General features: G+C 39.7%; 1 protein-coding gene across 1 annotated transcript; it reads right to left on the minus strand.

The window, feature by feature from the left end:
• Positions 1–7,050: 7,050 nt before the first annotated feature.
• Positions 7,051–9,209, minus strand: LOC148835744 (protein jagunal homolog 1-B). Its single transcript, XM_088913450.1, has 3 exons — positions 9,060–9,209; positions 8,542–8,646; positions 7,051–8,027 (listed from the first exon to the last, which is right to left on the minus strand). The coding sequence occupies exons 2-3, from the start codon at positions 8,628–8,630 to the stop codon at positions 7,565–7,567; spliced, it is 552 nt and encodes a 183-aa protein (XP_088769576.1). The 5' UTR covers positions 8,631–8,646; positions 9,060–9,209; the 3' UTR covers positions 7,051–7,564.
• Between the last annotated feature and the right edge of the window lie 6,154 nt (positions 9,210–15,363).

Here is a 15,363-nt window from a genome sequence, read left to right on the forward strand (position 1 = left end):
GAAAGGTAGTGATGGATGGTGGTGTAGACTCAGGTGGATGAGAGAGGGTTGTGGTGGGAGAGTCAGAGGAGTCTGTGATAGCAGGAGAAGAAGCAGGAGAGAGTGATGGAGTCTCAGGGGGAGAGGAGTCAGTAGAGGCTGTTGTAGCAGAAAGAGAGGGAGGAGATGGAGGATAGGCAGCTGTTGTAGTAGAAAGAAAGGGAGTAGAGACAGGAGGGGTTGTTGCTGGAGTGTCAGAGGAAGGAGAGAAAGAGGTGTCTGTTATAACAGAGGAAGAGGGAGGAGAGAGTGATGTTGGAGTCTCAGGGGGAGCAGAGAAAGTGGGGGCTGGTGGGGTAGAGGCAGAGGTAGGAAAGGTAATGATGGATGGTGGTGTAGACTCAGGTGGATGAGAGAGGGTTGTGGTGGGAGAGTCAGAGGAGTCTGTGATAGCAGGAAAAGAAGCAGGAGAGAGTGATGGAGTCTCAGGGGGAGAGGAGTCAGTAGAGGCTGTTGTAGCAGAAAGAGAGGGAGGAGATGGAGGATAGGCAGCTGTTGTAGTAGAAAGAAAGGGAGTAGAGACAGGAGGGGTTGTTGCTGGAGTGTCAGAGGAAGGAGAGAAAGAGGTGTCTGTTATAACAGAGGAAGAGGGAGGAGAGAGTGATATTGGAGTCTCAGGAGGAGCAGAGAAATTGTGGGCTGGTGGGGTAGAGGCAGAGGTAGGAAAGGTAGTGATGGATGGTGGTGTAGACTCAGGTGGATGAGAGAGGGTTGTGGGGGGAGAGTCAGAGGAGTCTGTGATAACAGGAGAAGAAGCAGGAGAGAGTGATGTTGGAGTCTCAGGGGAAGAGGAGTCAGTAGAGGCTGTTGTAGCAGAAAGAGAGGGAGGAGATGGAGGATAGGCAGCTGTTGTAGTAGAAAGAAAGGGAGTAGAGACAGGAGGGGTTGTTGCTGGATTGTCAGAGGAAGGAGAGAAAGAGGTGTCTGTTATAACAGAGGAAGAGGGAGGAGAGAGTGATATTGGAGTCTCAGGAGGAGCAGAGAAATTGTGGGCTGGTGGGGTAGAGGCAGAGGTAGGAAAGGTAGTGATGGATGGTGGTGTAGACTCAGGTGGATGAGAGAGGGTTGTGGGGGGAGAGTCAGAGGAGTCTGTGATAGCAGGAGAAGAAGCAGGAGAGAGTGATGTTGGAGTCTCAGGGGAAGAGGAGTCAGTAGAGGCTGTTGTAGCAGAAAGAGAGGGAGGAGATGGAGGATAGGCAGCTGTTGTAGTAGAAAGAAAGGGAGTAGAGACAGGAGGGGTTGTTGCTGGAGTGTCAGAGGAAGGAGAGAAAGAGGTGTCTGTTATAACAGAGGAAGAGGGAGGAGAGAGTGACGTTGGAGTCTCAGGGGGAGTAGAGAAATAGTGGGCTGGTGGGGTAGAGGCAGAGGTAGGAAAGGTAGTGATGGATGGTGGTGTAGACTCAGGTGGATGAGAGAGGGTTGTGGGGGGAGAGTCAGAGGAGTCTGTGATAGCAGGAGAAGAAGCAGGAGAGAGTGATGTTGGAGTCTCAGGGGAAGAGGAGTCAGTAGAGGCTGTTGTAGCAGAAAGAGAGGGAGGAGATGGAGGATAGGCAGCTGTTGTAGTAGAAAGAAAGGGAGTAGAGACAGGAGGGGTTGTTGCTGGAGTGTCAGAGGAAGGAGAGAAAGAGGTGTCTGTTATAACAGAGGAAGAGGGAGGAGAGAGTGACGTTGGAGTCTCAGGGGGAGTAAAGAAATAGTGGGCTGGTGGGGTAGAGGCAGAAACAGTGGACATGGGAGGAAGTGGTGTTGTAGCATCAGAGGGATGAGAGTCAGAGGTGGCTGTTACAGAGGGAAGGGAGAAGGAGGGCAGTGATGCTGTAGAGCCAGAGAAAGAAGAGTAAGAGCGAGCTGGTGTGATAGACTGATACAGATGAGATTGTGAGGGCAGTGATGTGGTAGAATCAGAGGGAGTAGAGAACGATGAGGAGGATATGATGGGAGTAGAAAAAGAAGAGGCAGACAGAAAGTAAGATGAAGAAGTAAAGGCAAGCAAGTTCAGACGGATTATATCATTGGTTGAACCTATAGAAAAAGCACAATTAGAACATGAAACCCATAAAAGAAGGCCTGAAAAGTAGCTTAACAATAGCCTGACACAGGTACTTTAAAATGCAACTATATCTAAACACAATAAATAAGCATATGTGTAACTAGTAGCCCAGATAGATTAATGAATGCAGTCGAGCACCAGGATATTTTACAGACTTGTGCACATGTACAGGATTTACTTTATGGTTATAAAGTGTGCCTGGATTATTACTCCTCTCAACAAAGCTGTGCCAGAGAACAAAGAATTCACGTGCCTCTAATTATACCAACCGCTCAGGTATATTTCTAGACATCACTTTGTTGGGTGTCGTGTCATACAAATGACAAAGTTCAGGTGTCTGTGAAGCAGAAGTCTCTTTATTTCATATGCATATGGAAGTCTGGCTTGCAACCCCCAGGCTTAAAAATAAGTAGCTGAAGATGGTCCTTTATACCTTAAAACAAAAAGACTATGACACATTCTAAACAAATGATAAGACAGCAACACATGCCAATTAATTATATCTAAGTTGCAGACTAGACAACAGTTAGTTCTTTTCATGTTATGGGCATACAGCCAGCTTACCAAATACATGCCCTTTATCTTACTGACCAAGGACAGGCAGCATCTTTATATATATTTGAGCACAAAGCCTACTTCAAGCCACTAGACCGCATAGTTTGCAAAAAAATAGAAAAACAAGAAATTATATTATTATCTCACTTCCCGGGCAGCTCTCTTATCTCTTCATTCCCCCCTTAGAACCATATTGTTCTACCAATCAGGTTCTGCCACTAGATAAGAGATCTAGAAACCTTTCCCATGAAATCATTCTTGACCTCCGTGATCCCTTCAGGGCGTACAATTAGCACAGAAGCAGCAGCATCGGTCCAAAATACCAGACCCACAAATATGTATTGAACCAGAGACCCTCTCCATGTTCCTAGCACAGACTGTAGCCACGCACCAATGCCCCAATCATCTGGATTATAATTATGATTTTTTTTTTCATCATCATAGATGTGCTGTGCTAAGTCATTTATGTGCTCAGAATTGTCTGGAATACACTTACTCTTCACTCACCTAAACACCTGTTTATCACCCTAATAGAGGATGGAATAGAACTGTGATTATAGCAGGGAGCATACGGTTCGTTCCATTCTAATACATTTAAGTTACACTCAGACTAAAGGCAGAACTATTTACCCATGCCCACCGAGGGCTTATCTCTGTCATCAAGTGTTTGGTAGACACAGAGGCAGTGGCAGCAACCCACTGGGAAAACAGATTATAAGAGCCCAGGTTTTCCCTTTACAATTGTCAATTTGCCAGTGCATGAAAGGTTCTTCAGGAGCAAGCCTTATGTGCTGCAGCACCTGCACCTGAACTGTAGCTGGCAGCACCACACCCAATCATCATGCAGCCCCACATTCTTTTCTAACCATGTCCATTTCTCTGCTTTAGAGGCCTCAGCCTGAATGTCCTGTAGCTGTCCCCTTTTCACCAACAGAGGTCTCACAGGGGTCTCAGACTCCTGCTCTACCAGGACTGCTCACCTGACAGCTGCATCTGCAAAGTTGTTCCCTCGAGTTACCAGAAACATTTCTTTATTATGTGATTTACACTTTACCACAGCTACTTCAGTCAGTAGCTACAAAGCTTCTAACAGTTCAGAGACAAACCCAGCATTCTTAACTGGAGTCCCTGCCGTGTTGAGGAAATCCCTATTCCTCCACCGCCATCCAAAATTGTGGCATACACCAAATGTATATATAGAGTCTATATAAATTGCTACAATTTTTCATTTAGCATATTTACAAGTTTCAATTAAATCTTTTCATTCGGTCTGCTGGTTCAACACCAGTTGTACATTCTTATCAACATCAGTTTTAACCCACTCAAGTAAATCTGTTTTATTACTGTGTATCTTCATTCACTTCCTTTTCATCGGCTAACCCCGAGTATACTATCCATAGTTATAAACCTTTCTGTAAAAATGCTGTTACTTTTCTGTAATCACTTTTCGGTGGGTAATGCTCTTTCAAAAATCTCCACACTAATTCCCACCCTTCTCCCACATTCTCTTAAGGCGTTCTATTTCTCCTTTTGCCTTTTCTTTTTCTGCATATATAACTTCGTTTCGTTCAGCCATTGCTTTTAGCTTTTCCGTCAGGAATTTTTGTGTGTCATCCCATTCCATTTTCTCTATGATACTCTGTTGAATTTTCAAATATTCCTCTAAAATAAAACCCTTCTCTGTTTATTTTTAGCTCATTGTTCATACACTTTTCTACATTCCTGTTCAGCCTAAATTCCGTCTGACAGTCCATATTTCTTTTTAAGTTTCACTTTACATTAATCTAATTTATTATTTTTTTCTGACACCCAGTCAGACACCTCCAATAATATTTTTTTTTTTCACACCAAACCATGTTCTCGTCTCCCATGCGCCCCGCAGAATCCCCCAGTCGAGACAAACTGACGAACTATCACAATTCGGGAACATGGACCAGGTTCCAAATCCTGGCTTTAATAACACACTTGAATCGAGTTACCACCCTCGGCTCTTCTGCGAGTACAATTCGAGGTACTACCCTCAGCCGTACTGCAGTCGTGTACCAGGATACAACACCTGTGTTTTTTCCCATATCAGGATACAACATCTGACCAGGATATAACGCCTGGATTTTTCCGCATATCAGGAAACAACACCTGACCAGGATACAACACCTGGATTTTTTTTCATACCAGGATTTTTTTCATTCCTTCAGCAATCCCTCTTTTTCTACCCCAACTTCACAAAACAGCTGTCTAGAAACACATACACCATAAACTCATTTTTCTTTTGTACTCGCTTCAGCTTCAGAAAAACCCTCGACAGCAACATGGAGAGGATAAGGGACTTTTTAGAAAAGAGGAGTCCTTATCTCTTTTTAGAAGCGGCCGCCTAGCTTTTCCTCTCCACCTCTCTGTCAGAGTTCCCTCAGCTGGGAGTACCCTGCTCCGCAGTGCCAAATTGTTGTGTCATTCAAATGACAAAGTTCAGGTGTCTGTGAAGCAGAGGTCTCTTTATTTCATATGCATATGGAAGTCTGGCTTGCAATCACCAGACTTAAAATTAAGTAGCTGAAGATGGTCCTTTATACCTTAAAACAAAAAGACTGTGACACATTCTAAACAAATTATAAGACAGCAACACATGCCAATTAATTATATCTAAGTTGCAGACTAGACAACAGTTAGTTCTCTTCATGTTATGGGCATACAGCCAACTAACCAAATACATGCCCTTTATCTTACTGACCAAGGACAGGCAGCATCTTTATATATATTTGAGCACAAAGCATACTTCAAGCCACTAGACCGCATAGTTTGCAAAAAAATAGAAAAACAAGAAATTATATTATTATCTCACTTCCCGGGCGGCTCTCATCTCTTCAGTGTTATAAATAATTATTTCACTTAACAGCTAAACAGCTCGGTCAAATCCTGATTTTCACTGTTTTCGTAATCCCCCATTTGAACACTATTATGTAAACTAGTAGTTCTCAGTAGAGAACTACATCACTGTGCGAGCTGTAGACATTAATTCCACGCTGAAAAGTTTAAAGACAGAAGACAAAGCACAGAAGAGCCAAAATGTGTTTTTGTTTACTTTCTACTTTTCAATGTGAAATTAACCTCTACTTGTTCCATTATATAACAAAGGAAAATATGTTGGTTCAATTACAATGAAACATCATTGAAGCTATACCATAAATAACATTATAGACTGCAAAGTATCGTTAGATGAAATCAAGAAACAATTTCTTACCCCTCATGAAGAACACAGGTAGTAACACAAACCATATTTCTTCAGCCATTAGGCAGCAGAATATAGGTATTACTGACCACAGAGCAGAGTTTGAATAACAATGGAATTCTATTACCCACTTTAACTTTATTTAATACTTCCGCAGTTTAGTTCTCTGTTTTTAAATTAACTAATGGACTTTGTACCTGCAGTAAATAAGGTTTCAGTTTTGTTTAGAACCAGTGATTGCTGAAAGTGGGGACATTGTCTATGAAATCAAATAACAATACAGTAACACAGAAAGGGACCCTTCTTATAATCCCTATCTTTCTTTAAATTATTCATAGAGATCAATTAATCCCATGCAATAACTACAATTAAAGATAAAAAGGGTTGAGTCCTGTTCCAATAAGTTTAAGTTTGAGCTAGAGTACAAAGTACCCAGAAAAGGCATGTCTAGAAAACAGTAGAGAAGTGTTCAATGAACAGGAACTTCTCCTCCGTCCCAGACAAACACATTATTGATGCAGAGGAGCCTCAACAAATTGCTTCAGTTTTTTTTTCTTATTTTTTCAAAGCACAGTTTTCCTCATTCAGTTTGTGACTAACAATAGAAAGAAAAGTAAAAAACATAACAACAACATGCTGAATTTTAGAACTCACCTATGCACATATTATGCATCTAGGGTTTTTTTTGCTCTTAAAGCAGTTTTTTTATTTAGTAACATCAAACCAGGTGCTCACAAATACCTTGCACACTGTATGTGTGACGTGTGCTTTGTAAGACAGTCTCTTGAGGGCACCAATACAGAAACATGTTATTTCCTTTGGACAATGAAAGGAGGAATGTTGAATTCATGTAAAAAAATAGTTAAGGACTTTCAAAAAGGGGTAGTTCACTGCATTATTAAAAACATGATATTCAGTTACAATAAGTCCTTTAGGAGACACAAAGCAATATATTCAGATTAGCATAAGAACAACATAGAACAACTTTTGTGGTAGTCATTTACAATAGGGATCTGGTTTTAGGTCTCATCATACCTACAGAGCACAAGATGAATAATAACCTGCACGGGTGTAACAAAGAGTTAGTAGCAGAGGAGAGTCTTGAGACAGGAGTTTACATGCAGCAATCTCTTTTCCTAAGGAAACTACTGGAATATTCAAATAGAAAACACAAGACGTCTTGTTTTTTTTAATTTATTGTCTGAGGTTGAAAATACAGTAGCACTATGAGCATCACATTGTGTATACACCAGATGTATCTCAAACGAAAAATTATTTATCTCTGCTTCACTTCAGACACATAAATTCATTACCCTCAGCAAAATGTGGTATTCACAAACATCACTCACCAGTCCTCCAAACTGTATCAATAATAAAAAAGGGAACTATTAAACAAATAGAATTGTCCTGTCTCATATGTCCGTAGTCTTAAATAAACGAGAGTGGCCATAACACAAGCCAGAATTCCCCAGTTTGAACTTCTGTCAATCCTTGGTGCATGCTTACTTTCAGACACAGATCAGTGTCTAAATCTGGATTATTACGTAGTTAATGAGGTAAGATGATGGGTAGGACATCTCATGGCATAAACATAGTAAAATCTACATGGTGTACCTCTTTACTAAACTGTCTTTTCTTTCAAAAGAATAAATAAAGATTTTTAATTTGCCTTAGGTTTGCCCTTGTTTATCCTTTTACTTCTTCTTCTTGTCCTGAGTGGAGACAAACCAGGCATCCAAAAGCTTCTTGCTGTAGTAGATTTGCCAGGCATGCACCTGTACTGCAATCACCATGACCAGATACATGACAGACACAGCAGAAAAACCGAAGATGAAGCGGTAAATTTTGCCATGTCTGTAAAGCTGCTGGGCTACTGGGAACATCTCCATTGCCCCATAGATGAGGGGTGCGATACAGAAGAGCCCAGCGCTGATCATCGAGATGACAAGGTAGCTGATGTTGTTACGAGGCATGGACATGAAGCTAAAGATGGAGGGGAAGATGCTCAGAAGGTACAGGTACTCCCACTGGTATGGAGTTGCCACCACATCATGAGACACCAGGCTGAGGTAGTTGACAATCACTTGTGCTGCCACAAGGACCCAGATCAGAACATGGACCAAGTTCAACTTCCGAATTTCTGACTTCAGGGAAACACTGTCAAAGAAAAAAAAACAGTGATGCCCCCGTTTCTTCACATGAATGAATTCCTATGACTCCCATCAGAACGCACATATCGACTCCCCAACTCCAAAAACAATAGATTTAAGTTCTCATTCATACCTGTAGCCATATCCATACTTAACACTTGATTTTATATGGAAATATATATGTGTATTGATGTTGTCGTGTTTTTTTTTCTGTCCTTCTGTATACCAACACTGGTGCTATAAAACAAATTACCCCCTCGGGGATAATAAAGACTCTCTCTCATCTTAATCTGTTGGTAAATGAAAAACGTACAGATACGGACATGATCGGTATTAGAGTTATTGCAATGGATCCTGTTGTTATGCATAAAGTAAACAATGTAAAAAATATCGCTATAAAATGAATGCAGAAAATAATAGTCATCCATACCCTCCGTTTACATGTACACACAAGGCGTTATTAATGTTAAAATGTACTTCTAGCAGTGCTTGGGTGAGTTTCGAGGCGTCAATGAGTGTACCTCGCCTGATAGTGCGACGCTACTCTCTCGCGGTGCTTGAAGTCGCTCCCGTCAGTGCCTGCAGCTCGGGGTCCTGCTCGCGAAGCCATGGCGATGAGCTGTCGGCTGAGAAAGCATGCAGATACAGCCTTTTTTCAAAAAAATGTAATTTTCTTTTCAAAGACAACAGCATTTTAAACTAAAGGAACAAAACGAGATAGGAGAATATATATATCTTAAGAGAGTTATAATGCTAGAGAATGATAAAATGTTATTTTCAATGAGAAGTGACCAAGCACAAAAAGGGGACCTCTACATAAAATACTAAAAATCCAGAAAACGTGTGTGATTTTCAGCCCATGCTAACTACGACTAGAACCACGCGGAGAAAAAGGAAAGAATGCGTCTGTTTCACTGATTAATTCATGATCCATGAACAACGTGATTTTCATGCTGTAAATATAACTGGAATGAACATCAGTGCATCCTTGTTTTGGATGATACCGTTAACTAGTTAATAAAACTGCTGCTGTACTTACTGTTACTTTAATTTCGCCTGATATTTTTAACAAAAATAATTCGGTGACATAAACTATACATATGTAACCAATACAAGAACCTTGTTTTCCTTTTTAGCCAATTCGCTCCAGAAAAAAACTACTTTCTGGGCATGCGGATAGCGGAAACACATAAGTCAGTCGCTGATTGGCCATAAGGCTGTCTGACAGTGACGACACTTCCGCTGGAGCTAGGGATGGTCTGTGAAATAACAATTTAAGAAACACTTTAGGGATCGTCATAAAATGTAGCATATACAGTAGATTTAACAAGCACTTTGTACATAATTTCAAAAGCAAATATGCATGCTTCTATTATTTTTAAATATGCACAGACGACACACAACATGAACTAACAATGTTTTAATTACAAACTCTTTTAAACATTTTAATCTGATTTTGTACATCTTCAGGGACTAGGTTCGGTGTATGTCCAGTCAAAATCTGGGATTTGTTTTCACTCTGAAACAGCGACATTGTAACACGTCAAAATACTTCAGAATAATTTGACAAGCTATTCAAATAGCGCACTTATGTAATTGTTTAAAAATTTGGTGTTGGTAGCTGCACATTGGAAAAACAATTACTACGAAGAGATTCAGTAAAAGAGTGTGTATCGGTTTTCTACTGAACAAAACACCTTTCCTCGTGTAAGTGCATTACAATTATAGTATGACTAATATTAAAACGCTAAAATCGTGATCAGTGTTATTACTCCAAAGTGAATATTATCTGAACATTAATAGACAGACACATTACTGAACTGCTGGAAAAATATGTCACAACCACGATTGCTCGCACCCATGGAGCTACTCAATAAACAGGAGGCATAAACAGTATACCATAACTTGTCTAACCAGTTGACGACATGAAAAGTTAAGAAGTAAATAACTGTTTTAGTTAAATTCTGAACTAGATAGGCAGCAAGTAGTGTGATATTTATAGTCTTTTGATTAAGGCTGTACTGTATATATTAAACTCACACTGAGGCACACTGGGTGTGAAGACTTAAAGACTGATTTCACAGAGTAAGACTAGTTAGGCTAACATTTGTGCTAGTTAAGGGTTATGAAACTACTGTCTACATTCCCCCCAAGAAAATATAGGAAAAAATTTGACAATCACACTTGTCCTAGCACCTTTTGGTAAACCTTTTTTAGAATCTTAACATGTTTCTAAACATACACGTTGAGATAAATGAATGGATAGAATGACAAGGAATGATTATTTTAATTTGGAATCAAATAATTGGTCTCCACTTTATGCTTTATTAAAGTCATCTCCTACCCCCTTGATTTTAGAAGTTTTTTAATAGGACAAATATTCTAAAGTAAAAGTAATTAATTGAAGTAATGAAGGAAAAGTATGGAACATTGGTAAGGAACATTTTTGCCTAATTTATATTGTTATAAAGTGGTATTTTGTGATATCTTAAAACCATTAAAAACACGTATGGAGTATTTGTTTTTTGCAGTTGCCCAGGTCTTAAGTTTGCTAATATTACTTTTGATTGATATATCGGCCTAATACCAGAGATTCTATTTGATCAAATCAGCAGTCTTGATTACCTTTTCTTAGGAGGTTTGACTATTAGCAGGATCAGAAATCAGTTTTATGGAGTTTTACCTATGAAAAGTCTTTCAAAATTTGGTTTCTATTCTATTAATTCATAAAATACAGGTAGTGCATTCAATAGCATGAAAAAATAGCATAAAAAAACAGAAAAAATGAACTCATAATATAGTATGTAGTACTACCAGCCATTAGTAAAATATACTATATTGTGATTGTTATTATTATGACATTTTCCAGAAATTATTGGATGACTAATGACTGACTGCAAATTAAATTTATAATGATGATGATGATGATGATGATGAAACTGGCCTGTCTTAGAGGTTGAAGAAGTTCAAGTACGTACAGTAGCTGCGTCAGTACGCATGTGATACCTGAAGAAGGCTTCATAGCCAAAATCTTGTGGTCTTTTGTTTTCAGCATGGAATAAACCTTTATGTGTTCCTTTGCCATCTTAGAAGTGTCTGCCTACAACTACATTAGCTAGTGCCAATGAAATTTGTGCTGCAGAATTTAAATAAAACAAGTACTGAGTGATTGTTCTTGTTTGTGTGAAATCGTCTGGGACACACAGAATTAGGCCTCCAATGGTTGGAAAACATATGTGATGTAGAATACTCAAGGTTACTGCTCTTTCACCTGTGCATTACATGGCATAATCAAACGCCTGAATGGATCAACACATTTGTCTTTATTGGTTGCCTCATATATTTGCTCCTTCAGTGAAAAACATCCTGCTGAACAAGGGAAGCCTGGGAGCCCCAGGGTTATTCTGCATCTTAATAATTGCAAAACTTATCCCACAAAAGAGGAACTAAGGTCAGGCAATATTTCACTGGTGTGTAATACTTCAATTGGTGTTTTTACCAATGTACAGTAACATCCCTAATCTTAACAATGGACCACAAAGTAATTCAAAACATAAAGGTTTCTATAGGAAAGAGCTGACAAGATGATTTATAAATTCTGAAGGCACTAATCCATAATTTCCAGTCACATTACACAATAAAGAAAACCTTTGTGTATGTTGCACGTGTATATTGCTGTGATAGTGTTAAAAGATTGTTTCATTCTCGCCCTCCCCTTTGCAAAGCTCTTTTATGTGATGTGAATAGGTCTGTTTTTTATTAAAAGTTCGTGCATAAGCGCTCAAGCAGCAGAGTTAAGAGTTTTCTTTACCAATGAATACTGCTTTGTCCTTTCCAAACGCAAGGCGAGGTGAGTGGGGTCATTGTGGTGAGAGTTATTGTTGCACTTAAGGAATGAAAAGACGTGTCCATCCAGGCTTTCACACATTTAGGTTTCTGTAAATCTGTACATTTACAAAGACTGATAATTAAAGCTGCTGCGCTTTACCACAGCCGTTTCTTGTCGTTATAATCGGTTACTTCCTCATAAACATACAGTTAAACATCTCCCACTATGTCCGTCTACACTGTACCATCACTAGCACGTTTTAGCTCCATGCTATATGGAATAAAATATTGAACTTGTTAACCAACCAATACCGACTGTATTCTACGGAAGCGCGTTGCTTCCATCAAGATAAAATACTGTAACGCTTACGGCCGACAGGTACTGTGTAAGAGCCGGCTTACCAGAGCGGTGACGTCACCGCCCTTCCCTGTAATAGCAGGACCACAGCCGCTGGGCTGTAGAGACATCTCTCTTTGGCTCACCGGGCTGGGTCCCTGTTGAGTGATGCGGCAGTCCCGGGTTCGAGCCCCCGACCCGATCCCGTAGCGTTACAATACATTTCCTATGGTACCTCGTTATTACGATGAATTAAATAATAAAGAGATACCACTGATTGTATTGACAGCCTAGTACAACACCATGCAATGACAGGATCTAATTGTTAATTACGAGTCACCACGTGAAATATGTTTTTCTTTGATGGCGGCAATGCGCTTCTGTAGTTTCCGTATAAAATGATATCGCTTCAATGCCCATTGCTAGACCTCCTGTGGAATCTTGCCCAATTTCCTCATAAAATGTACACACAACCCGATTCAAAAATATCAAGTACAACTCTTTAACACTCTGCAACTGGTTTAACATTTGACCATGAGTCATGTGTCACAACAACGCTTACTCAGTTGGTTAATTCCCACTCCTTTGTTATATCCTGACCCGTCAGATTAAAAATTTAAACAGACACTTCAATTAAGTGGGAGAAAAAAAACTAAAAAAGTAAACATACCCAAGTGACTCTAATGTCTTTACACAACTTATATGAAATTCAGACCGTCAGCTTACCTGTAAATGTACAAAGTTCGGTAATTAAGGCCGCAGCGCTTCTCCACAATCGCGGCCACACCGGCCGTTAAGTCCAGTTTGTAACTGACGCTCCCGCGCCTTGGGCGAAAAGCTGACTCGCTCGCGCCGCCTGCTGGCAGTTAACGAACACAGCGGCCCATTAAAACGTCACGCCAAAACACACACGCAAGGACTTCAGCGGCGTGCATCACGGTTGTTATGGAAACAGGTTCCCGCCAGGGAGTGATAAAAAAAAACGCGCTATGGTATCTCGCAATTGCGACTTAAAATCTCAGAAGTACTGTACGACTTTATATCTCGCAGTTGCGACTTAAAATCTCAGAAGTACGACTTCACATCTCGCAATTGCGACTTAAAATCTCAGAATTCCGACTTCATTTCTCGAATTTACGACTTTATATCTCGCAATCGCGACTTCGTATCTAACAATTTTGACGTCACTTCTGGCGCCAGCAATGAACGTAGCCAGGCCAGGTTGCTCATCTGGCAAAAGAAGCCCACGGTGGCCTTATACCTTCTTGTGTCTCCTTTTGGAATGCTATGTTTAGAGATATACATTGGAAATTAGTCGGATAATTGCTGATAGATACTGTCTTACAAATAAAGTTATAGAAATTTCATTTTAGATCGTTCATAGATTTTATCCTATTAAATTGACACTTTCTAGATTTAAACATGAACAAGATGACTTATGTGTATTTTGTAATAATGAGAAGGAATCTTTGTTACATTCATTTGTTAATTGCATACAGTATATCCAAAATTGTTTTGGATAGATTTGCAAAATGTTATTGTCAAACATTTAAAGGTAAATGTTAAACTTTTACTTTAAAATTTAAAGATTTTGATATTTTATATGTTTATATTTAGATCTGATTTGGATAAAGGATATGTTCTAATTATTAATCTGTTAATTATTTTGGCGAAATACTTCATCCACAAAAGTAAATGGTCTAATACTGCTCCCCCTATTAATGCTTTTAAAGTACAATTCCTTTTTTACTTAAATTATATTAGAAAGTTAAAGAATCAAAAGGCAAGACATACAATGGAAATATGTAAAAAGTATAAGTTTCAGCTTTAATAATTGTGAATTCCTCTGGATGTGAAGTGTCAATTTCTGTATCTTTTTTTAATATTCTGTCTCCTTTTTTGTATTTCTGGTATTTAAATAAAAACTTTTTTAAAAAGCCCACCCTGGTGGAAATGGGATTCCAAAAAATTAGTGTAATTTGATTTTTATCAGGGCACTTGACAAGACAAGTCTTATGGGCCTATAGATACTGTACGATTTATGAATATAGTGTAACAGAACGGCCATATAGGTTTTCTATAGCTTAGCTGGCAAGACCCGGGTTCAAGCCCATGCAGTGAGGCACGAACTAGGGTGGGAGCGGCGAGGGCACAAGCCCTAGAACCCAAATCCGTTACAATAACAAAAGGACAGACAATGAAATGTGGGCTATTTCGAAGTCGCAAATGTGAGATAAAAAGTCGCAACAGTGAGATATAAAGTCGTATTTGCGAGCTATGAAGTCGTAATTCTGAGATTTTAAATCACAATTGCGAGATTTAAAGTCGGAATTCTGAGATACAAAGTCGGAATTGCGAGATACCATAGCGCATATTTTTTTTACTCCCTGGCGGAAACAGGCTTCCATAGGCATTGTTCAAGCAATGAATCTCCTTTAATGCAAGGACAGCTCAGGTTCAGGTTGAGGGAATCCTAGTGCTGAGAATGCATTGATGAAGTCCTTCAGTCAACAGTTTTACCATTCCTGCAAGCCAGACTGGAAATGGGATCTTTGCGGTGGGCCCACAGAGAGTTAGAATTCCTGCTGGATGACTTCACAAAATCCGTGTTGAGGCGTTACCCTAGCCAATGCTTTCAACAAAAGGAAACTGCTAACGACCAACCTTTGCCACAGGAGGAGTGGTGGAAAATCCCTCAGCAGTCTGTCGGAGGCTGATTGAGTCCAGGCGTCACTTCTGCCAGGCTCGTGTTAATACCCAGGACGGTCACGACTCGATAATGGTCTTATCATGTTTGCTCTTTGACGGTGCCATTTTTGGTATTTGAACACAATTCATGGTTCTTGGATCGGTATTTTATTCAGATTTTCTGTGATTGTGTTCAAACGAACATACAGTATTTGATTTAATCCATTAGACCTGAGTTTTGCATTTCTTACGAGGACCTGTACACAACAAAGCCTTTTTTTTATTAAAGCAAATGTAGAAAAGCATTTGACTTATGCCCAGTCCCTGATGGCGGAGAACTTCATTCTGCGATAGGACTGGATAAGATTTTATTTTATTTAATCAAGACTTAGTGCATTGAACTCAAAACTTAAAGATTATGGATTTAAGACCCTACCATAGACACTGTGGATGTACTCTTGAATTAGGAATTTTTCCCACTTGCTCCAGT

Source organism: Atractosteus spatula, chromosome 4 (genome assembly GCF_055471065.1).
Source record: "Atractosteus spatula isolate fAtrSpa1 chromosome 4, fAtrSpa1.hap1, whole genome shotgun sequence".
Lineage (NCBI taxonomy): Eukaryota > Metazoa > Chordata > Actinopteri > Semionotiformes > Lepisosteidae > Atractosteus > Atractosteus spatula.